The following is a 25528-nucleotide window of genomic DNA, read 5'->3' on the forward strand; positions in this document are numbered from 1 at the left end:
AGCTGGAGCTGGGGCTGGAGCTGGGGGCTTTATATAGAGCTGGGGTATAGGGCTGAGGAGCAGGGCTGGAGCAGGGGATGGAGCTGGGGGCTTTATTTAGAGCTGGGGTATAGGGCTGAGGAGTAGGGCTGGAGCTGGGGATGGAGCTGGAGCTGGGACTGGAGCTGGGGAGGGAGATGGAGCTGGGTATGGAGCTGGAGCAGGGGCTCGAGCAGGGTGCTTTATATAGAGCTGGGGTACATTTACATTACATTTAAGTCATTTAGCAGACGCTCTTATCCAGAGCGACTTACAAATTGGTGCATTCACCTTATGATATCCAGTGGAACAACCACTTTACAATAGTGCATCTAAATCTTTTAAGGGGGGGGGGTTAGAAGGATTACTTTATCCTATCCCAGGTATTCCTTAAAGAGGTGGGGTTTCAGGTGTCTCCGGAAGGTGGTGATTGACTCCGCTGTCCTGGCGTCGTGAGGGAGCTTGTTCCACCATTGGGGTGCCAGAGCAGCGAACAGTTTTGACTGGGCTGAGCGGGAACTGTGCTTCCTCAGAGGTAGGGAGGCGAGCAGGCCAGAGGTGGATGAACGCAGTGCCCTTGTTTGGGTGTAGGGCCTGATCAGAGCCTGAAGGTACGGAGGTGCCGTTCCCCTCACAGCTCCGTAGGCAAGCACCATGGTCTTGTAGCGGATGCGAGCTTCAACTGGAAGCCAGTGGAGAGAGCGGAGGAGCAGGGTGACGTGAGAGAACTTGGGAAGGTTGAACACCAGACGGGCTACGGCGTTCTGGATGAGTTGTAGGGGTTTAATGGCACAGGCAGGGAGCCCAGCCAACAGCGAGTTGCAGTAATCCAGACGGGAGATGACAAGTGCCTGGATTAGGACCTGCGCCGCTTCCTGTGTGAGGCAGGGTCGTACTCTGCGAATGTTGTAGAGCATGAACCTACAGGATCGGGTCACCGCCTTAATGTTAGTGGAGAACGACAGGGTGTTGTCCAGGATCACGCCAAGGTTCTAAGCACTCTGGGAGGAGGACACAAGGGAGTTGTCAACCGTGATGGTGAGATCATGGAACGGGCAGTCCTTCCCCGGGAGGAAGAGCAGCTCCGTCTTGCCGAGGTTCAGCTTGAGGTGGTGATCCGTCATCCACACTGATATGTCTGCCAGACATGCAGAGATGCGATTCGCCGCCTGGTTATCAGAAGGGGGAAAGGAGAAGATTAGTTGTGTGTCGTCTGCATAGCAATGAAAGGAGAGACCATGTGAGGATATGACAGAGCCAAGTGACTTGGTGTATAGCGAGAATAGGAGAGGGCCTAGAACAGAGCCCTGGGGGACACCAGTGGTGAGAGCGCGTGGTGCGGAGACAGATTCTCGCCACGCCACCTGGTAGGAGCGACCTGTCAGGTAGGACGCAATCCAAGCGTGGGCCGCGCCAGAGATGCCCAACTCGGAGAGGGTGGAGAGGAGGATCTGATGGTTCACAGTATCAAAGGCAGCAGATAGGTCTAGAAGGATGAGAGCAGAGGAGAGAGAGTTAGCTTTAGCAGTGCGGAGAGCCTCCGTGACACAGAGAAGAGCAGTCTCAGTTGAATGCCCAGTCTTGAAACCTGACTGATTAGGATCAAGAAGGTCATTCTGAGAGAGATAGCAGGAGAGCTGGCCAAGGACGGCACGTTCAAGAGTTTTGGAGAGAAAAGAAAGAAGGGATACTGGTCTGTAGTTGTTGACATCGGAGGGATCGAGTGTAGGTTTTTTCAGAAGGGGTGCAACTCTCGCTCTCTTGAAGACGGAAGGGACGTAGCCAGCGGTCAAGGATGAGTTGATGAGCGAGGTGAGGTAGGGGAGAAGGTCTCCGGAAATGGTCTGGAGAAGAGAGGAGGGGATAGGGTCAAGTGGGCAGGTTGTTGGGCGGCCGGCCGTCACAAGACGCGAGATTTCATCTGGAGAGAGAGGGGAGAAAGAGGTCAAAGCACAGGGTAGGGCAGTGTGAGCAGGACCAGCGGTGTCGTTTGACTTAGCAAACGAGGATCGGATATCGTCAACCTTCTTTTCAAAATGGTTGACGAAGTCATCCGCAGAGAGGGAGGAGGGGGGGAGGGGGAGGAGGATTCAGGAGGGAGGAGAAGGTAGCAAAGAGCTTCCTAGGGTTAGAGGCAGATGCTTGGAATTTAGAGTGGTAGAAAGTGGCTTTAGCAGCAGAGACAGAAGAGGTGAATGTAGAGAGGAGGGAGTGAAAGGATGCCAGGTCCGCAGGGAGGTGGACCTGGCATTTTTTCCTCCATTTCCGCTCGGCTGCCCGGAGCCCTGTTCTGTGAGCTCGCAGTGAGTCGTCGAGCCACGGAGCAGGAGGGGAGGACCGAGCCGGCCTGGAGGATAGGGGACAGAGAAAATCAAAGGATGCAGAAAGGGAGGAGAGGAGGGTTGAGGAGGCAGAATCAGGAGATAGGTTGGAGAAGGTTTGAGCAGAGGGAAGAGATGATAGGATGGAAGAGGAGAGAGTAGCGGGAGAGAGAGAGCGAAGGTTGGGACGGCGCAATACCATCCGAGTAGGGGCAGAGTGAGAAGTGTTGGATGAGAGCGAGAGGGAAAAGGATACAAGGTAGTGGTCGGAGACTTGGAGGGGAGTTGCAATGAGATTAGTGGAAGAACAGCATCTAGTAAAGATGAGGTCAAGCGTATTGCCTGCCTTGTGAGTAGGGCGGGAAGGTGAGAGGGTGAGGTCAAAAGAGGAGAGGAGTGGAAAGAAGGAGGCAGAGAGGAATGAGTCAAAGGTAGACGTGGGGAGGTTAAAGTCACCCAGAACTCTGAGAGGTGAGCCATCCTCAGGAAAGGAACTTATCAAGGCGTCAAGCTCATTGATGAACTCTCCAAGGGAACCTGGAGGGCGATAAATGATAAGGATGTTAAGCTTGAAAGGGCTGGTAACTGTGACAGCATGGAATTCAAATGAGGAGATAGACAGATGGGTCAGGGGAGAAAGAGAGAATGTCCACTTGGGAGAGATGAGGATTCCAGTGCCACCACCCCGCTGGCTCGATGCTCTAGGGGTATGCGAGAACACGTGGGCAGACGAGGAGAGAGCAGTAGGAGTAGCAGTGTTATCTGTGGTAATCCATGTTTCCGTCAGCGCCAGGAAGTCTAGGGACTGGAGGGTAGCATAGGCTGAGATGAACTCAGCCTTGTTGGCCGCAGACCGGCAGTTCCAGAGGCTGCCGGAGACCTGGAACTCCACGTGGGTCGTGCGCGCTGGGACCACCAGGTTAGAGTGGCAGCGGCCACGCGGTGTGAAGCGTTTGTATGGCCTGTGCAGAGGAGGGAGAACTGGGATAGACAGACACATAGTTGACAAGCTACAGAAGAGGCTTCGCTAATGCAAAGGAGATTGGAATGACAAGTGGACTACACGTCTCGAATGTTCAGAAAGTTAAGCTTACGTTGCAAAAATCTTATTGACTAAAATGACGAAAATGATACAGTACTGCTGGCTGGTGGAGTAGGCTAGCTAGCAGTGGCTGCGTTGTTGACTTTGTTAGAACGTGTAGCTGGCTAGGTAACCTCGATAGTTTCAGTACTACACCTTGTCATGATACAAAAGCAACTTTGTAGCTAGCTAACATAACACTAATCAAGACGTTCCTTTGTAATGTATTTAGTTTCTACAGTGCTGCTCGTCGGTAATAGTCGGCTACTTTTGGAAAAATGGCGTCGCGGGGGACGGAAATAGCTGGCTAGCTAACCTCGATAATTACTAAACTACACAATTATCAAGCTATGACAAAGACAACTATGTAGCTAGCTAGCTAACACTGCACTAGTCAAATCGTTCCGTTGTAATGTATTAGTATCTACAGCGCTGCTAGTCGGTAGCGGTTGGCTAGCTAGCAGTGGGTTTGATGATGACTAAGTCTGGAGTCTGGACAACGGCGTCGCGGCTGGCTAGCTAACCTCGATAATTACTCTAAACTACACAATTATCTTAGATACAAAGACAGCAAAGACAACTATGTAGCTAGCTAACTAACACTAACACTAAACTAATCAAGTCGTTCCGTTGTAATGTAATAGTTTCTACAGTGCTGCTAGGGTATAGGGCTGAGGAGCAGGGCTGGAGCAGGGGATGGAGCTGGGTGCTTTATATAGAGCTGGGGTATAGGGCTGAGGAGCAGGGCTGGAGCAGGGGATGGAGCTGGGGGCTTTATATAGAGCTGGGGTATAGGGCTGAGGAGCAGGGCTGGAGCAGGGGATGGAGCTGGGGGCTTTATATAGAGCTGGGGTATAGGGCTGAGGAGCAGGGCTGGAGCTGGGAATGGAGCTGGGGCTGGGACTGGAGCTGTGGAGGGAGATGGAGCTGGGTATGGAGCTGGGGCTGGGGACTTTATATGGAGCTGGGGTATAGGGCTGAGGAGCAGGGCTGGAGCTGGGGATGGAGCTGGGACTGGAGCTGGGGATGGAGCTGGGGTTGGGGCTGAAGCTCAGGGGCTTTATATAGAACTGGGGTATAGGGCTGGAGCTGAAGCTAAAGATGAAGCTAAGCTCGAGCTGGGGTTGCAGTAGACCAGCAGGGCTACAGTACTGGGGGCTGTACATAGGGCTGGGGTATGGGGCTGAGGAATGGGGCTGAGGAGTAGGGCTGGGGTTAGGCTATAGAGTGGGGTCTGATCCCACCATGGCAAAGCGTTGCAGGCAGCAGCTGTGTGCCATGCAGCGTCAGGTCCAATAATGAGCCATCAGCACCATAACCCATCTGATGTGTTGCCTGAAACATTACTGTGTGTTTGAAATGAACCCAGAGGCCTAGCAGGAAGCTTTTATCGTTTGGTGCAGCTGTCCATGCTTTCAGAGCACAGCACTCACATAAGGTCCGCGTGAGCACCACGCTTTACGTGATATGGCAATGAGGCATTAAATAAACATGTCAACCACTGACACTTTAGTCTAGCATGAGACTAATTGTTTCTAGGGCGGCATTTATTTGCAACCAGAAGGAGAAACTTTAGCTAAGTAGGTTTCTCAACAGCTCATTCCCCACCCTGTGATAGAGAGAGAGAGAGAGAGAGAGAGAGAGAGAGAGAGAGAAAGAGAGGAAGATATAGAAAGGGAAAGAAAATACCAAGCCAGACACACTGCACCCTACAACAAAAGTAGCACTTTAACCCAGAGAGAGAAGCATCAATCTTGACAGCATATGGCATCTGTGCAAAATCCATTAATTTTTAATACACCGGGCGCTGAAATGAAAAGACTTCCTGAGACAAGCGATTGTCAGATGTCAGTTGTGTTTTGATAACTTTGATCTTCTCTTCTATTTGCATTCCTAAAATGGGGCCGTCCACATGCCATCTCCGACTGGACATGCCGTCTCAGACTGACACAGCCCTATATCCCACACAATTACACCTACCTTCAGTCAAGCAATGAACAGCTGCGGAGAGAGAGACGAGTGGAGGATAGTGTGGGTAACTGTGTGTGTGTGTGCGTGCGTGCGTGCGTGCGTGCGTGCGTGCGTGCGTGCGTGTGTGTGTGTGTGTGTGTGTGCGCGCGCAGTCAGTTGGACACTGTAGCACACAAACCTAGCTATCCATCTCTCCCTCTCTCTTTCTCTGTTTCTTATGCAGACACTTATGTTTAATGTAACGCAGTGGGGCGGAAGGACCATGTCGATTACATGGGTGGCTACTGAGTGGAGCCTCATTCACAGTACAGATCACCTGTTACAGCAGGGCTCCTGTTCTATCAAGTCTCATTTACAGACGGGTAAGAGGGGCTAGGATCTCTCTGTGAGAGAATAGTATGGAGGAGAGGGGTCAGACAGACAGTCGGGTCAAGTAGCCCCGTCATGTCAGTTAAATCCTAAGTGTTCTGCACAGTGAAGCATTCACTTTAGTCTGGATTATAATGCAGGATTGTACTTTAACTTTATACTCATTGATTTTCCCCCTCCACACACACTTTTATGAAGAACTCTCTTAGTCTGTTCTGGAGGCTAGACATCTCGTTATGGAGAGTAGTGAGCATCACTGGTTATTTATTCATAATCATAAATGCACTTTAAAAGCCTCAGAGTGGCCATAAGAGTAGAGAAACCTTGCAGATCCAATAACGCGCTGCTTTGGAGACAGGTGCAAAATGGACAAATTAATAGCGATTCATACTCTGGCCAGGGTGTGCAGTGCGGTGGGCCGGCCGGCTCGGCGAGAGGAGAGGAGAGGAGAGGAGAAGAGTGCTTAGGTCAGGCAATGAAAAGATATCGGCTCCAAATTCAATCTTCTCACTCCGGCCGTTCCTCCCTCCCAGAGGGCTCAGAAGAGCTCTCACTCTCCTTTAACGCTTTCGCCGGGTGTCATTTATTTCTTCAGTTTGCATGTTTGAAAAGTTCATTACCTCACTCATGGCTAGTTAATTAGCCTTGTAAAGCTATCATTAGACCTCCTCAGGCCCCGGTTGGAAATTAGTCTTTGTCCCAAAACATTAAGATGCCACAGGAGGCCTGTAAAAGTGCACTTCTACCATTAAGGCCTGATAGTGACACCCCAATGAAACGTCTGATGACCGAGAGAGAGAGAGAGAGAGAAAGAGAAAGACAATCCAAATGGAGTCAGGTGTGTTCTGCGAGCCACTCAAGTCTCACCTTTTGTCTCATCTCTGAAGCTCTGACTCATTCCAGACAAACACCTGTCCTGAACGGTTCTGTGAGCTGAAAGCTGTGAATGCATCCCAGCTGAGACCCATATCCTGTCCTCTCCTGGTTTATTTTTCTTTTAACCTTTATTTAACTAGGCAAATCAGTTAAGAACAATGACGGCCTACCAAAAGGCAAAAGGCCTCCTGCGGGGACGGGGGCTGGGATTGAAGATAAAAATGAATTAAATCAAATATAGGACAAAACACACATCACGACAAGAGAGACAACACAACACTACATAAAGAGAGACCTAAGACAACAACATAGCATGGCAGCACCGCATGACAACACAGCATGGTAGCAACACAACATGACAACAACATGGTAACAACACAACAAGGCAGAAGCACAACATGGTAGCACCACAAAACAAGGTACAAACATTATAGGGCACTGACAACAGCACAAAGGTAGAGACAACAATACATCATGCAAAGCAGCGACAACTGTCAGTAAGAGTGTCCATGATTGAGTCTTTGAATGAAGAGATGGAGACAAAACGGTCCAGTTTGAGTGTTTGTTGCAGCTCGTTCCAGTCATTAGCTGCAGTGAACTGAAAAGACGAGCGACCCAGGGATGTGTGTGCTTTGGGGACCTTTAACACAATGTGACTGGCAGAACGGGTGTTGTATGTGGAGGATGAGGGCTGCAATAGATATCTTAGATAGGGGGGAGTGAGGCCTAAGAGGGTTTTATAAATAAGCATCAACCAGTGGGCCTTGCGATGGGTATACAGAGATGACCAGTTTACAGAGGAGTATAGAGCGCAGTGATGTGTCCTATAAGGAGCATTGGTGGCAAATCTGATGGCCGAATGGTAAAGAACATCTAGCCGCTCGAGAGCACTCTAACCTGCTGATCTATAAATTTAGTCTCCGTAATCTAGCATGGGTAGGATGGTCATCTGAATCATTTAACTTTAGCCTGCAGCTTTGATATGTGCTGAGAGAAGGACAGTGTACCGTCTAGCCATACTCCCAAGTACTTGTAAGAGGTGACTACGTCAAGCTCTTAACCCTCAGAGGTAGTAATCACACCTGTGGGGAGAGGGACATTCTTCTTACCAAACCACATGACCTTTGTTTTGGAGGTTTTGTAACACAAAACCCGGGGAGGGGCTAGCTGAGTATAAGACTGTATCATCTGCGTATATCATCTAGTCCCCATCCAGCCAGTCCCCATGACCACACACTGTACCCTGTTCTCCTCAGACCTATCAGGCCAAGGACCGATAGAGGAGCTTTACTGAGTAGAGAGATGGCTGCTGGGTGTGTGACGGTGACGTGTGAGGCGTGACTGCTGTAGATGAATGTGTAGGAGCAGGAGAATGTATGAGGCCAGTTATTACAGCAGATGGTCATGTAGGAGTGAGAGACTGGGGCCATGGTCATGACGTTTGAGATTTGAGGCTGGGTCCATGCGAGGCTGGGTCCGTGTGAGGCTGGGTCTGTATCAAATCAAATCACATTTTATTTGTCACATACACATGGTTATCAAATGTTATTGCGAGTGTAGCGAAATGCTTGTGCTTCTAGTTCCGACAGTGCAGTAATATCTAACAAGTAATCTAACAATTCCACAACAACTACCTAGTACACACTACCTAATACACTCCCTGTATGGCTGGGTCAGTGGGAGGCTGGGTCCGTGTGAGGTGTGATCAGATGAGTGTGATCGTGACTAGCAACAGGGCTTCCACTTTAAGATGAAGCTCTGACACCTCCAGCCATAGTAAGAGTGGCACGGCGTCGGGCAGGCAGGCAGGCAGGCAGGCACGGCGTCGGGCAGGCAGGCACGGCGTCGGGCAGGCAGGCAGAGCATGCTGATTATGCATGTGCTCATTTGTGTGTTGAAGCGGGGAGCAGCCAGGCACGTGTCTCATTTGAACTTTACAGGAATGTAACAGGATCTGAGGTTCCCCCTAGCTTTATTTTTAGAACAACTGTGTCTAATGGTACCTGGCAGGTACAGGAGATGTCACATCTGTCCAGGGCCAGGTGATGCTCTCGCCCCTCGCCTTCCTCCAACGCTCCCTCCCCGACGCAGTCAAATGACTCACGCTGAAGATCAACAGTGTCGTTTCCAATAAACTCTTCCTCTCCCTGCCACGTTCCATCAGTTCTGGGAATGGGTTCTTGCTAGTAGCCATTCCATTCCACAACACAGTCGAATAGGAAATGCATAATGTAGAAGAAGGTAAAGAAGATGAATGTTCTGTCTAATGCCAGGGGAGATTAATTAGAAAAATCCTCCCTTCTGACTGGCCAGATCTGGAGGTATAGAAGCCATACATCGTAGTCACAGCGCCCCCGTCTGGCCAGCGGGACTAGCCGTGTCAAAGCGGGCTAGGGAGGGGAGGGTATAGTTCAACACAGGATACAGCTGTGCAACACACAACCCAGGCAACACTGTACTATATACACTACTAGGCTATACTGGAGCTCTTACCTTCATGTATTACTGCTGCTTGACAGTAACAGCACTCCAAACAACATCTGTATCAAACATCACCCAGACACTGCAGGCAGCTCTATCTACTAGAATAGCTCAGTGGAGACAGGATCATGTCTTCCTCCCAGGGAAACCACACAACAACAACAACAACAACAACAACAGAACACACCAGTGTGCCTGATGATGACGGGAAGTGTTTTGAGTTTCCTGCTGAGGTGATCCTCACAGACTCAGCAGAAGGGTGCCATCAGCTGTAGCATTTGTTTGTGTTCTCTCTCCTTCTTTCTTTCCCTCCTTTCCTCCTCTCCCTCGGTTTCCCTCCAGAAGACAGGAAGCTGTTTGTGGGGATGCTTGGGAAGCAGCAGAGCGAGGAGGACGTCCAGCGGCTCTTTGAGACCTTTGGCCAGATCGAGGAGTGCACCGTCCTGAGAGGGCCTGATGGGGCCAGTAAGGGTCAGCGCCTGCCCACACACCTCACTTCCTCTTTGCCTCTCTACTCCCTCTCTCTCTTCTTACCTGTCTCCTTCCCTCTTTCTCCCCCTCTCTTTCTCTCTCTCTCACACACTCTCTCCATCTATTCCCCCTTTCTATCTCTACTCTCTCTCTTTCTCCTTCTCCTCCTCCCTCTCCCTGTATATTCCCTCAATTCACCTGTCCCCTTCCCACTCTCATCCACTCACTAGCTCACCCTCCTCTTCTCCCCTGGCCTTACCTTCCCCTTACTGTTCTGTATATTCTGTCCGTTCCACTTCTTTCTCTCACCTCCTTATACCTCCCCTACACATACAGCATCACACCTCCTTCCTCTCACCTATCTATCTTTTCTCTCCGCACCTCTCTCTCTTCACTCCCTCCTTCTCCAGCTCTGCCTTTGTAGTCCCCATTCCTAACACCATTCACTTTCCCTAGACTAGTACTCGACAAACACATTGCAAACACCTCCTCCTCTTCCCTCCAACTCCCTTCCTCCTCCTCTTCCTGTTATCAGAAAGGCGGTGGGGTGTAATTATGTTTGTTTCCCACATCCCTGTCATCCCTCCCTAGAGACGTTTGTCGACGATAATGTCCTACTGTAAATAAATCAGTCTGTCCCTGGCTTTTACCCCTGCCACTCACAACAATAACAGTCGAGCAGTATTCACCAAAACACAACAACAGCACAGCCGCTATGAAGTCCAGTGAAAGATGGCTTTGGATGTTTGATTCAAGGTTTGTTCTTAGCCAGCAGTGTCTTCCTCCTATCGTTTGATGGGTCTGTCTCATAGACCACAAGCCATGTTATTTCCTCTGATAAGCAACGAGCGTTGGGGTGCACTCTCTCTCTCCCCCCACCTCCCTCTCTCTCTCTCTCTCTCTCTCTCTCTCTCTCTCCCCCCTACCTACCTCCCTCTCTCTCTCTCTTTCTCTCTCCCCTCTCTCTCTCAATCCCCCCTACCTCCCTCTCTCTCTCTCTCTCTCTCCCCCCTACCTCCCTCTTTCTCTCTCTCTCTCTCTCTCTCTCTCTCTTATTCTATTGCCTGTGATTTATCCTCTTATATTACATGGCTGAATGTGTGAAATAGATGTGTGAGAAGGTGGGAGGTTTGATAATGTACATTCAATTGAAAGGCTGTGTCACGCCCTGACCGTAGAGAGCCCTTGGTTCTCTATGGTGTAGTAGGTTAGGGCGTGTCTAGGGGGTGATCTAGTATGTTTATTTCTATGTTGTTGCTAATATGGTTCCCAATTAGAGGCAGCTGTTTATTGTTGCCTCTGATTGGGGATCATATTTAGGTAGCTATTTCCCCACCTGTGTTTTATGGGATATTGATTGATTGTTAGTGTGTTTGGGCACTACGTCTTCACGGTCTTTGTAAGTTTTGTTATTTTGTTTTGTTAGTTTCACTTAAATAAATATGTGGAACTATACTCACGCTGCGCCTTGGTCCAATCATTTCCAAGAACGTGACAGAATATCCCACCAAACCAGGAACAAGTAGCGTGTTCACCAGGTAAAGGAGTTTTGGACATGGGAAGAAGTGATGGGTGGATGCGAAACCCTTCCTTGGCGGCAGACGGAAGGTAATAATGGAGGACAGCGACGACGCCAGGGTGCGCGGCCACAGAAAGCCCAAGGACAATCCCAAGATTTTCTTTGGGGGGGGCACAAGGGGTGGCCGGTCGAGCCGAGGAGAGTGCCAGAGCCCGAATGGCAAACTCTGGAGGAGCGTGTCGTCAGACCACGGCCACAGAAACCCCAATCATTTTTTTGGGGGGGGGGGGGGCACATGGAGCTGGCGGCTGAGCCGCGGGAAGAGCCAGAGACTGTCAGGGAGGCAATGGAGAAGTTGGAAGAGAGAGAGATGAGAGAAATGTTGTGCAAGTGTGTTCTGCTCAACATTCGACCAGAATATCCGGTTAGCAGTCTGGTGAAACCTGTGTCGGCTCCACGCATCTGGCCTCCAGTGCGCCTCCCCAGTCCGGTACGTCCTGTGCCTGCTCCTCGCACTCGCCCTGAAGAGCGTGTCACCAGTCCGGTGCAACCTCTGCCGGCCCCACGCACCAGTCCGGCATGTCCTGTGCCTGCTCCTCGCACTTGCCCTGAAGTGCTTGTCCCCAGTCCGGTACGTCCTGTGCCTGCTCCTCACACTCGCCCTGAAGTGCGTGTCACCAGTCCAGTGCCACTTGCGCCGGCTCCACGCATCAAGCCTACAGTGCGCCTCCCCAGTCCGGTACGTCCTGTGCCTGCTCCTCGCACTCGCCCTGAAGTGCGTGTCCCCAGTCCGGTACGTCCTGTGCCTATTCTCCGCACTCGCCCTGAAGTGCGTGTCACCTGTCCGGTGCCACCTGTACCAGCTCCACGCACAAGGCCTCCAGTGTGCATTCACAGTCCAGAGCTTCTGGCGACGGTCCACAGTCCGGAACCTCCTGCGACAGTCCGGGAACCTCCCGCGACGGTCCACAGTCCGGAACCTCCTGCGACGGTCCACAGTCTGGAAGCTCCTGCGACGGTCAACAGTCCGGAACCTCCTGTGACGGTCGATAGACCGGAACCTCCTGCGACGGTCCACGGTCCGGAACCTCCTGCGACGGTCCACGGTCCGGAACCTCCTGCGATGGTCCACGGTCCAGAACCTCCAGTGATGGTCAACGGTCCGGAGCTTCCAGGGACGGTCAACGGTCCGGAGCTTCCAGGGACGCTCAATGGCCTGGAGCTTCCCGGGAAGGTCAACGGCCCGGAGCTTCCTGGGAAGGTCAATGGCCCGGAGCTTCCAGTGATGGTCAACGGTCCGGAGAGTCCAGGCACTGTGTCCAGTCCCGCTCCATGGCAGGAGCCTTCCTCTGTGCCGGTGCCCAGTCCAGGCACGGCGTCCAGTCCAGCTCCAAGGCCGGAGCCTTCCTCTGCGCCGGTGCCCAGTCCAGGCACGGTGTCCAGTCCCGCTCCATGGCTGGAGCCTTCTTCTGCGCCGGTGGCCAGTCCAGGCACGGCGTCCAGTCCCGCTCCATGGCAGCAGCCTTCCTCTATGCCGGTGCCCAGTCCAGGCACGGCGCCCAGTCCAGCTCCAAGGCCGGAGCCTTCCTCTGCACTGGTGCCCAGTCCAGGCACGGTGGCCAACCCAGCTCCATGGCCGGAGCCCTCCTTTGCGCCGATGCCCAGTCCAGGCACGGCGTCCAATCCTGCTCCATGGCCGGAGTCTTCTTCTGCGCCAATGCCCAGTCCAGGCACAGCGTTCAGCCCGACGCGATGGCCGGATCCGGGGTCTGGGCGGGGGCTACGACCTGCACCGGAGCCGCCACCGACACTAACCACCCCCCCTACCCTCCCCATTTGGTTTCAGGTTTTGCGGCCGGAGTCCGCACCTTTGGAGGGGGTACTGTCATGCCCTGACCATAGAGAGCCTTGGTTCTCTATGGTGTAGTAGGTCAGGGCGTGACTAGGGGGTGATCTAGTATGTTTATTTCTATGTTGGTGCTAATATGGTTCCCAATTAGAGGCAGCTGTTTATCGTTGCCTCTGATTGGGGATCATAATTAGGTAGCTATTTCCCCACCTGTGTTTTGTGGGATATTGATTGATTTTTATTGTGTTTGGGCACTACGTCCTCACGGTCTTTGTAAGTTTTGTTATTTTGTTTTGTTAGTTTCATTCGCTTAAATAAATATGTGGAACTATACTCACGCTGCGCCTTGGTCCGCTCATTTCCAAGAACGTGACAGGCTGCCTATATTGAGCCATGTGACTATCGGTGTGTACATCTGCTCCGCTCTCTGTTGATCCGGGCTCTATTGTTCTTCGTTCCCCAAAGGCCTGCTCCCTGCTCCCTCTCCTCGGGCCACTCCCTCTGACTGCCTGGCTCTGATTGACAGCCCACAAAATGAAATAAGCCCAGTGCTGTGTGCTCCTGCTGGGTCAGATGGGAACCAGTGTGCTCCCTCGTTCACTCCTTCTCTCTTTCACTCATTTGCCAGCCGTTGTAGCGCTCCTCTCTTCTCTCTATACTTCTCTCTATACCCTTCACATCACCAGCTCTCTTCTCTCTATACTTCTCTCTATACCCTTCACATCACCAGCTCTCTTCTCTCTATACTACCAGCCCCCTTCTCATCACCAGTTTCACATCACCAGCTCTCTTCTCTCTATACTACCAGCCCCCTTCTCATCACCAGGTTCACATCACCAGCTCTTTTCTTCATCTTGCTTTATATCTCTCTCATTGTTGTGCTAAGATCTGTAGTTGTGTACCACAAGTGGTGTCTGTTACTTACAGACTGTCCCAGTTGTTTGGCCCCCAGGTGACTGAGAGAAGGGTATGACTGACTGCTCCGACCAGAGCCAGTTGTGCAACAATCCCATGACATCGTTAAGGAGACGGTGGCAGCAAATCATTTTGGCAACCACAGTACCACTAGACATGGTCCCATCAGTCAAATGAAACAGATCTTGAAATTGACAGTGCTCTCCATTCCATTATGGAGCCTTTGTCCCCTGTTGATGTAAATGTATGCCACTCGGAGGCTTTCAGCGTCTTTTCAACCCAATAAAAAGGCCAAGAAGTTTGACATCCATCTCTGTATGGCAGCCTGGCTCAAAGTACTCTCAAAGTGAAACACTTGCTGCCAGAGTTGAATGGAGCGAGGAATTGTCAGGAATAACAGAGAGATGGTTTTTAGGTCTATAATTAAGTTGTGTTATAAATGTCATCCATTCTGCCTGATGGAATTCCTGCATACATATTATTTTCCTCGGGAATTCAAAAAGCAACACAGAACCTCCAGCTAGCTTGAAAGTAATGCAGTCTTTTTTTATTTATTTTATTCTCAACCATTCAAAAACCTTGACTGGCTGTGCACTATAATTTATGAGTCTAGCTTCACTTCCAATTCTTTTGAGAACTTCATGCTCCGGGTCCTAAACCTTTCCAGGCTTTTTTTCTAGGTCAGGGAAAGCAGGTCTACACACACACCGCTACATTCGTTGCCTCAGTCAGTGGGGGGCGTTGAGAGCCCCACATGTTTAAATGCATGTTGTTTGCCAATCGCAGCGATTCTCAGTCTGCCCTGCCTCCAGACAGGCTGAGCTAAGCCGGGACACCAGGGCTTAATCACTGCCAGGGCCAGCCTTGTTAGCTAGGTGGATGTTGGGGATGGAGGGTGACAACCAACAGTATGCCATCTAGGTCCTGGAAACGAAAGCGGGGCTCTTTGAGTTTCCAGAACAAACTCTCCCTTATTATTTCCACTACAAAGGTTAAACGTTTTTGTTCCCTCAAACAGAGGCGTGCAATCAAACGTTCCCCCAGCAGGTTGCTGCCTCCCTCCCTCGCTCCAGTCGGAGGAAAAAGGGACCTTTAGCTTCCAAAGCAGAGGGGAGTGCCAGAGAAGGGAGAGCAAGGGGGCCGCAGTGAAATCAAAGCCCTTTGTGACTTGTCTACCATCCACTTTTTAGTCATGTCTCCTGCCTTTATATAGCATCTGGTCTGAACACATGCTAACTTACCCACGCAGCCGAGTTCCCATTTACGTTTAGAAAACGTTATATTACATTAGAATCGCATTTTCACATTTCTAAATACAACATTGATCATGTTGATGGTACACAGATTGCCAAGGTGACAGGGGGAAATTGTTTATATGCAGCCAGTGTATGTAACTCTATCCTTGGCCACATTTGATTTGGTTGAGGAAATTATTAATTTGTCTACAGACGGATGCTGGATGGCTGTTTTAGAATGCCGAAGTGAATGGGCCAGTGTTTCTCTTGGGTGTAGCGATCAGCCATTGTAATTTAAATGAATCATCTGTGACCTGCGGGGAATTGATGATGAATAAATGTATATAAACACTTCTAATTGGATTGTTGAAAGCTTTCTAAACGGGTATCAGCTGTTTTTTAAAAGCTTGAAAGACGCTGTCTGTCTTACACACTGGTCCTGCTCCGGTAAGAAAGGTCCATATGAATCCAGATGAGTTAATTACCTATGTAGTTAATTAGCTATCTAGTAACCAGACACAAGCTGCCTCCTGAAGACAGTGATAAGAAGGAGTCTAAACTAGAAGAAATCGTTTTGCATAATATGACTGGGATGAAGCCTGCAGTAAAATGCACCTAAGGAATTTAAAGTGCTCAATATAGGCTAATTTAAATATACAGTACAACGCTTTTATACAGTACAACACTTTTATACAGTATAACGCATTTATACTGTCACGTCCTGGCCAGTATAAGGGTTAATTGGTATTGTAGTTTGGTCAGGACGTGGCAGAGGGTATTTGTTTTATGTGGTTCAGGGTGGTGTTTTGGGAAAAGGGCGTTTGATTTAGTATTTCCGGGTTTTTTGGTTTATGATCTATGTTTAGGTAATTCTATGTCTAGTCTAGGTAGTCTGTGTTTCTATGGTTGATTTATTGGGGTTGGGACTCTCAATTGAAGGCAGGTGTTTTCTCTTTGCCTTTGATTGAGAGTCCCATATATTAGGGTGTGTTTGTGTTTGGGATTTGTGGGAGATTGTTTTTGCATTGCGTGTTGTTTTGCACTGCGTTTTGTGAGCCTGCAAAACTGTCATTTGTCGTGCTTATTGTTTTCTTGTTTTTCGTGTTCAACGTTCTTTAATAAATTAAGAAAATGAACGTCAACTCTACTGCGTATTGGTCCACACTATCAGACGACGATTTCGCTATATCATCGGATGATGAAGTGTGTGACATATACAGTACAACACTTTTATACATTATAATGCTTTTATACAGTACAACACTTTCATACAGTACAACACTGTTATACAGTATAACACTTTCATACAGTACAACACTGTTATACAGTATAACACTTTTAAACAGTACAACACTTTTATACAGTAGAATACTTTCATACAGTACAACACTGTTATACAGTTCAACACTTTTATACAGTACAACACTTTTAAACAGTACAACACTTTTAGACAGTTAACACTTTTATACAGTACAACACTTTTATACAGTACAACACTTTTAAACAGTACAACACTTTTAAACAGTACAACACTTTTATACAGTAAACCCTTTTATGCTGTACAACACTGTTATACAGTACAACACTTTCAAACAGTACAACACTTTTAGACAGTAAACACTTGATACAGTACAACACTTTATACAGTATAACGCTTTGATACAGTACAACACAGTTATACAGTACAACACTTTTAAACAGTACAACACTTTCATACAGTACAACACAGTTATACAGTACAACACTTTTAAACAGTACAACACTTTCATACAGTACAACACCGTTATACAGTACAACACTTTTAAACAGTACAACACTTTCATACAGTACAACACCGTTATACAGTACAACACTTTTAAACAGTACAACACTTTCATACAGTACAACACTTTTATACAGTACAACACTTTTATACAGTAAACACTTTTATGCAGTACAACACTGTTAAACAGTACAACACTTTCAAACAGTACAACACTTTTAGACAGTTAACACTTTTATACAGTACAACACTTTTATACAGTACAACACTTTTAAACAGTACAACACTTTTAAACAGTACAACACTTTTATACAGTAAACCCTTTTATGCTGTACAACACTGTTATACAGTACAACACTTTCAAACAGTACAACACTTTTAGACAGTAAACACTTGATACAGTACAACACTTTATACAGTATAACGCTTTGATACAGTACAACACTTTTATACAGTATAACGCTTTTATACAGTACAACACTTTTAAACAGTACATCACTTTTAAACAGTACAACACTTTTATACAGTACAACACTTTTAAACAGTACAACACTTTTATACAGTACAACACTTTCTTTATTGTGCATAGTTTTTCTCTGTTTTATTATCTCTCCCTCAATAAACATGTATATTCTGATAGATCAGAAAATGTTAAGACAATTTATTCCTTGGAATAGCTACATATTTGTGTGTTTCCTTTTAACCATGGGCATACATTTTTATACGTTAAATCTTGTTTAATATATTATGTTGATCGAAATCAGAAGATAATTATTTGAAACCCCAAGAATGTTACCTTCTGTTTTTTTTCTGTTCCTGTAGATTTTTGCATAAGCCAGGCAACAGATTTAAGATGATTTGAATGCCCCTTGAGCAAAGCCCTTAGTTAAAAATTATACACAAGCAAAGATACTGGCAGATAGGCATATTATAATACTATGCCTTTGTCATCATAATCTGTTTTATGATAGACTGCACACAGATCACAATGTGTAAATATTAAACAGATGAATAATCACAACCAAGGCTTGGTAGTAGATGCTGTTGCTCCTGTGCTCCGGCGTAGAGGGGTGGAATTAGAAATGGGCGAGGGACAGGATGTTCCATGCAGCTAATGCCTTCACTACAATTAGAATGATTTATTCAGAGTTATGCACTGAAAACACAAATGGCAGAATACATTAACAAACTAGATAACATGAAAATAATGGTAATGAATGTTTTTGCCTTACTCAAGGCCAGCTCTCTGATGCTGCATCTCTCTCTCTCTCCCCCCCCCCCCCCCCCCCCCCCCCCGCGCCTGTCGGTGTGGGCGCGTGTGTGCGCAGGCTGTGCCTTTGTCAAGTTCTCCAGCCACGCAGAAGCACAGGCGGCCATCAACAGCCTGCACGGCAGACAGACCATGCCAGTGAGTATAACCGTGTTACATACACACACACACACACACACACACACACACACACACACACACACACACACACACACACACACACACACACAGACACACACACACACACACACACACACGGCTTCGATAAGATACTGGCACTCATACAGTATACAGAATGGGTATTCACACATACTGTATAGAACATAGACGGCATAGCCGCCCTTCCTAAAGCATTCAAATAATACATTCACACATAAAACATTCAAATAGACTTTCTTAGCATTTATTAACGTTCACAAAATAATCACACAGTCGGCATCCAACGTTTCACATTGCACAACTGTATGTATGTGCAGCATAGATGTCTTGTCATTGAATATACTGTATATATTATTGGATCAGATGTCGGATCGTAATCTGCTCACCCTGTTGCAGGAAATGTCATGCACAGCAGGAAATGCAAACTTGTAGTGTATTCAAGGTTTAAAAAGACTTCGAAAGTTTGTCATTTCGAATTTAAAATGTCTGACTTGATTTGTCCTAACTAACAATTCATCAACCCTTACAAAACCGTCAGTTTGTTATAATCCACACAATAATTCACATTTCCTGTTGCTGCAGGATTACTCCTGCTGTGAGAAACTGGTCAAATTAAGATCCTACGCCTGTATATCTCCTCTCATATCTATTGTACCTTTTTACCAGTCTGTATCTATGGAAATCATTTTGTAATGATATATGAATACTATACATTATGTGTGTCCTAGAATATATATGCAATAGAAATGATTCAGCTTTGCAAGATTAATATTATTTCATGTTCAAATATGGAAATCGTCTCTGAAAAATATCTGAAATCAAAAATGTAATAATTGATTTAGTGCACACTCAATGGGAGGTACCTTTCCGTAGAGGAAAATAATCAATCATGGAAATAATGAATTCTCCTTCAGTCTAAAAACACAACATTCACACAGAGCTTATCTTTCAGTGTATTTCATTGGAAAATGCAATATACTGGCACAACTTATGAGTCTTAGGAGACTAGTTGTTACGTTTATAGTCGTAGGTTTTGTAGCAAACATGCTTGGACAATTCATTTGAGACCGCGATAGTAGAGAATCAACAGTGGTACCAAAGTGTTTTACAGTATCATGCTGTATTTCTCGAAACACAAAGATCTCCTCCTACCCAACATGCCGAGAATCATCCTAATCATTACTGTCAAACTGCAGTAATTACAAATTGGGGTTGTTATGCTTGTTATCTGGCATGTAAAGGCCATCATTAAATATGTTTTACTAAGGGAAGATGATGAATAACACAGAATCTCCATGCATATTTTAGATTCACAGTCCCTGGCAGACACCTTTAGTTCATACACTCCTTTGATGTTTTGCTATAAATATTTACTTCAGCTCTCTGGCAACAGGATAGTGTCCTGGAAGCCCGATGTCATTTACACATATTTCCCTTACTGATGCTGTCTGACACGTTTTGCAATAGCATTAGAAGTCACAAGCTTAGGGAGGGGTAAAAAAACAACTTTGGGTTTGTATGTCTGTTGCTGCGCTGAGCCCCTGCCCTGCCTAGCCTGCAGTAACATAGGGTCAGTACCAAAGCCAGCTAAACCACTTGAGATCTGCTCAACGGCAGATGAACTGTCCAAGGCGACATATGGAGCCCCAAACAGACCCGGAGTTGTATCCAGAGCCATCCAAAAGCTCATTAATAATCTATATTATCCATATCTCTCCCTCAACCCCTGCACCTGTTACTTCTATATCCTACGTCCAAGTCCCAGTCAGATTAATAGGCAAGGTGGCCATTAGTACCGAGCGAAGGTTTTGATACCAAAGGGGATGCAGTTCATTTGGATAATATCAGTGCCACATGTCGCCAACAACCGACTAACTGGAGGCAGGATCCAGAGAGGCTCTCTAACCTACTGCCAGCTGTGGGGTCTGGACCAGTCTCGCACAAAGAGCTCTCTCTTAATGTTCAACTCTAGAGCATCTGTGTTAGCTGGCAGCCACACCCGGCCGTAAATAATACCTGCACAGACCAAAATACATTGGGTGGTAATGAAAGCCATGGTAATGAAGGGAAAGGACGAGGAACGCCACCGAAGGGCAGCGCCTGATAGATCAGGTCAGGCCTTTAATTGATGCAGATTGCAGGTGCCCCTAATTGAACTTAAAAGGTAATCAGGCTCCAAACAGGCCGACACTCTCTTGGTTCAGCTGTTGAATTAAGGCTGTGGAGAGAGAGAGAGAGAGAGAGAGAGAGAGAGAGAGAGAGAGAGAGAGAGAGAGAGAACTAAAAAAGGCGGAGACACAGGTGGCAGGGCTTCAAATGGCAGAGCCGGGGGCAGACAGCACCCAGCAAATTGCAGACATGGCCGTGTTCTGTGTCGCACTGGCGGTGACAGGGTCTGCTGAGCACACTAGTGTTGGCAGGAGTGAGACAGTGTGTGAGAGGAGGGAAGGGAGAGAAAGAGAGGTAGTGGAGAGCCAGATTAATGAGAGATAGCACAAAGCTAAAGAGCATAACACATAATACTCTCTCTCTCTCTCTTTCTCTCTCCTACGCTGGATGAAAGCATGATCGAATTTCTAACAGATACTAGTATGAGAAGAAAAACTTTTATTGCTTGAGATTGCTTACACTGTGTGTGTATTTGGCTAGGTATTTACTTCATGTAAATAGTGTTGATATGGTTTGTATTTTAATGGTGTGTTTGTGTGCGTTGTTAAAGTGGGTGAGTGTAGTGGGTAGATCATGTTTCCACTTCCACTGGTGAACAGTATGGACCAATGCAGACAAAAAGACAGACAGACAGACTGAGACACATACCTCCCATCAGGCCCACGGGGATGTGAAGAGACTGGTTCAACTGGAGTTGAACTGGAGACCCAGATGGAGGCCTCATCCAATTACTGGACAAACTTGTCTTTTATTTGATTATGTCATTTACGGCTTTGGGTTTAACCCTTTCAGCAAGGATGGAGCCCAATAATGTCACTGAACCAGGGTTTAGAGGACTATTTTAGTGCAACAGCTTACAAAGCATTCTCTGTTTTTACATCCTATTGAGGAGACTGGAATTTCTGCTTGAAGTATATATGTCCATGAAGTATATAAGTTGAATGATTACAGAACCATTCTACATGGTTGCCATTATGATAGTAAAGTAATGGTTTGTCATTAGTATTCTGTTAAGACAGGCTTCCACACGTTATTGCCCATATTGTGTCGTCATAAGCTTCTGCTGAGGATAAAGTCTGTGTGTGTTTACATGTCTGTATAGTACCCACTTTACACCAGTGTCTTCATACCAGGGCTATGAGCAGATAAAAACCTAATGCCGTTTTACTCTTGTAGCTTATTTCTAATCCCTCAATTACATTTCCTATTTTTTTTCTTCACGTTTTGGCCTGTACACAAAATCCAATGTGAGTTTTTCACAAGTCAAGTGTGTTCTCAAAATTAGATTAGTTATTGAACCTGTGACAAATTCCTCAGCTGTACCCATCAAAAGTGAAGGCTCCCTGTTGCCCCTTATCAAATTCACTGGATTCATTTTCTTTCGAGATAGGAGTCATGCCGTTGGAGGTTATTATTCTTGTATGTTTGTCAGGTTATGATTTTCTGCTGGGAGAGAGAGAGAGAGAGAGAGAGAGAGAGAGAGAGAGAGAGAGAGAGAGAGAGAGAGAGAATATCTAGTGGCTGAATTATTCCCAGTTTTTTTCAGATGGATGATGTCCTCTGACCCCTTCCAGTGAGTTCTCCCTCTGAAGTCCCCTCTCTCTCCTAGAGATCGGGCTGGAGATCCAGTCAGGATGTATCAGGTAGAATAACAGAAAGTAGAAGGGATGAAATCCTTTGTTCTGACACGAGATATGTTTCGATAGGGTGAAGAGGCTCTGACTGAGTCAATTCTGTTTTAGGGTATTTTTTGAGAATAAGATTCTAAGCCCAGCACAGTTTGTTCTCTCTCCAGTACCATAGTGAATAGGAGCTGTGGTAGTGTTTCAGTTTTAGTGCTACTTTAGGCTGGCTCTGCAGACTATATCTTGCTCCCTGATACGCTACTCTGCTCTGCACTAGGCAGGCGGGGAGACACCAGTGAGTCCTGAGTCACAGTTCTTTGAGTAGAGGCTGCCCGGAGCACTCCCCCTCCCAAGCCTTCTTCTTGCTGCTCACAATGTGTTCTTCATGAATAAATGAAGAATGGTTAATGAAAAATGGTTATAAATAGATAAAGGAATACACAGCTACATAAAGCAGAAGATGAATGTGATCTAAGTGCCAGCCCCTCGCTCTGTTAAAGGAAAAGGGAAGCGGGAGCAGTGCAGAGGTGCGGTGCGGCCGTTCGGAGAGGCGCTGGAGGGATGTTTGCTCAGCGCAGACCTCATTAAAACCGACAGCCCCGTCCCTCCACCGGCCCCAGCAGAAGATAGGGAAAGAACAGTGAAAGGTCAGGAGGTGGGAAGGAAATGAAATGAGAAAGGACAAAACAGTGTACCATTAGGGCGGCACTCCGCCATATTGATTCAGCTAATTGAAATGGCATCTTGGGAGCAGAACCAGATGGGTCCCCCTTGGCCTGAGGTGAGGCGCTGGCTGGCAGGTGTAGGGCTGAAGACGGCTGGCTCCTCTGACAGGAAGAATCCAATATGACACACACTGTCCCCCCAGGGTGCAGGCTGACACCCCTCCCGACACCCACCCAGCCTCTACAGCACAGTGCAGGAGACACACACACCACTATTGGTGGACGGGCTCAACACTCACTCACTGAATTCACATTCACCGCGTGAGGCAGTTGGTTTGTTTCTGTTTGTTGGGGGACTTTGTGTTTGTTCTGTTTTGCTTTTGCTTTTGGGACCCAGTAGTGGTTGCATTCTGGCTGTTGACACACACACACACACACACACACACACGCACGCACGCACATACACACACTAGTCCTCATCTCTCTTTGTCTCCCTGTAGTTTCCATCTCTTCACGATTTGTACTGTGCAAGGAAATATTGAAATCAAAATACAAATCAAAGCAGGCATTTGTGCTGACCCTGTCAAGATGACACATTATATGAAAGATAATCATACAAGTTATGATTATGGAGTCCTTTTCTCTCCCCGTGTCTTTGCTTTTATGATCTGGCTAATCACATCCTGACTTCCCCCTGGCTGCCTGTGTCCTTCTGTCCTTTCCTGGGTGCAACCACAGAAGCAGTTCCTGGGTATCTCTCTCTCTCAGCGCAGCGTGCACTGGCTGGAATTAAATGGGATCTGGGCCTCTTGACAGTGTCTGAGGCTTTCTGTGTCTGTCTCTCTGCCTGTCTGGCAGCCTCCTCTCCTCTCCTTTCCTCTCCTCTCCTCTCCTCTCCTCTCCTCTCCTCTCCTCTCCTCTCCGCTCCTCTCTGCTCCTCTCCCCTCCCCTCCTCTCCTCTCCTTTCCCTGGACGTCATATGAAGAACTGACTCTGGTCTCTGTCTCTCAAATGATTTAATTGGATCCAAACTCAGAAGCACAGACGTCAATACAGCACTATATCTGCCATAAGGCACTGTCATTAGTCAATACTTCTCCCTGTGCACGCCAAAGGCTCCAGTCAGACCTCATTATGGAGTATCGTATTCAGTTGAGCGGCAGGAGGGGGACTGGGACTCCTCTGGGACCACACTAAGGATCACAGTTCACTCCAATGTACACTGAGTATACCAAACATTAGGAATGCCTTCCTAATATTGAGTTGCACCCCTCCCCCCTCCCCTTTGCACTCAGAACTGCCTCCATTTGTCAGGGCATGGACTCTACAAGGTGTCGAAAGCGTTCCACAGGGATGCTGGCCCATGTTGACTCCAATGCTTCCCACAGTTGTGTCAAGTTGTCTGGATGTCCTTTGGGTGGTGGACTATTCTTGATACACACAGGAAACTGTTGAGTAAAAAAAACAGCGGTGTTGCAGTTTGTGACACAAACCGTTACGCCTGACACCTGCTACCATGCCCTTTTTAATAGCACTTCAATATTTAGTTTTTCCCTTTCAATCTCTGATTGGCACACATACACAATCCATGTCTCAATTGTCTCAAGACTTTAAAATAATGTTTTAACCTGTCTCCTCCCCTTCATATACACTGATTGAAGTGGATTTAACAAGTGACATTGATAAGGGATCATAGCTTTCACCTGGATTCACCTGGTCAGTCTATGTCAGGTGTTCCTAATGTTTTGTCCATTCAGTGTGTACGCTAGTAGTCTAAAGTTCACTAAACCCACAGATCATCTACTATTCCCACTGTCTCTACACAGCTCAGATTGAAGTCATTCAAAACATGCACTGAGTCAGCTCAGACCTTGTGTGGTGTGTGTCTGGTGTTGTGTGGTGTGTGTCTGGTGTTGTGTGGTGTGTGTCTGGTGTTGTGTGGTGTGTGTCTGGTGTTGTGTGGTGTGTGTCTGGTGTTGTGTGGTGTGTGTCTGGTGTTGTGTAGTGTGTGTGGTCATGACTCAGTATGGTGTGCGTATGAGTAGGTTGGTGTGTGTCCAGCGTTGAGGTATGTGTATGACTGAGTGTGGTGTGTGTCTGTCCAGTGCTGAGATGAGTGTTGTCTTGACTGATTGCAGTGTGCGTATCCCCAGGGGGCGTCCTCCAGCCTGGTGGTGAAGTTTGCCGACACGGACAAGGAGCGGACCCTGCGTAGGATGCATCAGATGGCGGGCCAGCTCGGCATCTTCAGCCCCATGACCATCCAGTTTGGGGCCTATGGCGCCTACTCTCACGCTGTAAGTCTCGGCTCCACGGGAGAGGAGACGGTGAGCTTTTACACTCTGCGCATGCGAGTCGCGGCTCCTCCTGATAGCTAGCTATACACACTCTGTCTATCTACGTTCACACCTGAAGTTAACATCTCCTCAAGTTTGGAAACTGTAGAATTTGCACTCACACTGTAACTAACAGCTCGCCCTGCCAGGTGAGAATCACCCACTCACGCACAGTAAAGCAGGCTGACTGTCTGTCTGTCTGTCTGTCGGCTCTCTAGCGTCATCTCATTATATTGCGTTATCTGTTGTTTGTAATGAGCAGCAGCCCTGTAAGGCAGCGGTGCTGTTAAGTAGCAGGGCTCCGTGGCAACAGAGACCTGGCTATTCAACAACATGACCAAGCAAACAGGGATGTGAAAGTAAACATGCCCCTCGTCCTGCGGCGATTTCACCCTGCCTCTCTCTCTCTCTCCCTCCCTCTCTCTCCCACTGCCTC

General features: G+C 47.6%; 1 protein-coding gene across 17 annotated transcripts in view; it reads left to right on the top strand.

Annotated features, from left to right (window-relative positions):
• LOC115203034 (CUGBP Elav-like family member 4) overlaps positions 1 to 25528 on the top strand; it is a 174691-nt gene that overhangs the window by 126510 nt on the left and 22653 nt on the right. For 6 of the 17 annotated variants that reach the window (XM_029767316.1, XM_029767320.1, XM_029767324.1 and 3 more), the window contains exons 4-6: positions 9460 to 9588; positions 18197 to 18276; positions 24895 to 25083. In XM_029767316.1, the coding sequence (XP_029623176.1) occupies positions 9460 to 9588; positions 18197 to 18276; positions 24895 to 25083 (398 nt within the window). The remainder of the gene's footprint in view (positions 1 to 9459; positions 9589 to 18196; positions 18277 to 24894; positions 25084 to 25528) is intronic. The other 11 variants (XM_029767327.1, XM_029767326.1, XM_029767328.1 and 8 more) reach the window with 6 other exon arrangements.

This window comes from Salmo trutta, chromosome 12 (assembly GCF_901001165.1).
Source record: "Salmo trutta chromosome 12, fSalTru1.1, whole genome shotgun sequence".
NCBI lineage: Eukaryota > Metazoa > Chordata > Actinopteri > Salmoniformes > Salmonidae > Salmo > Salmo trutta.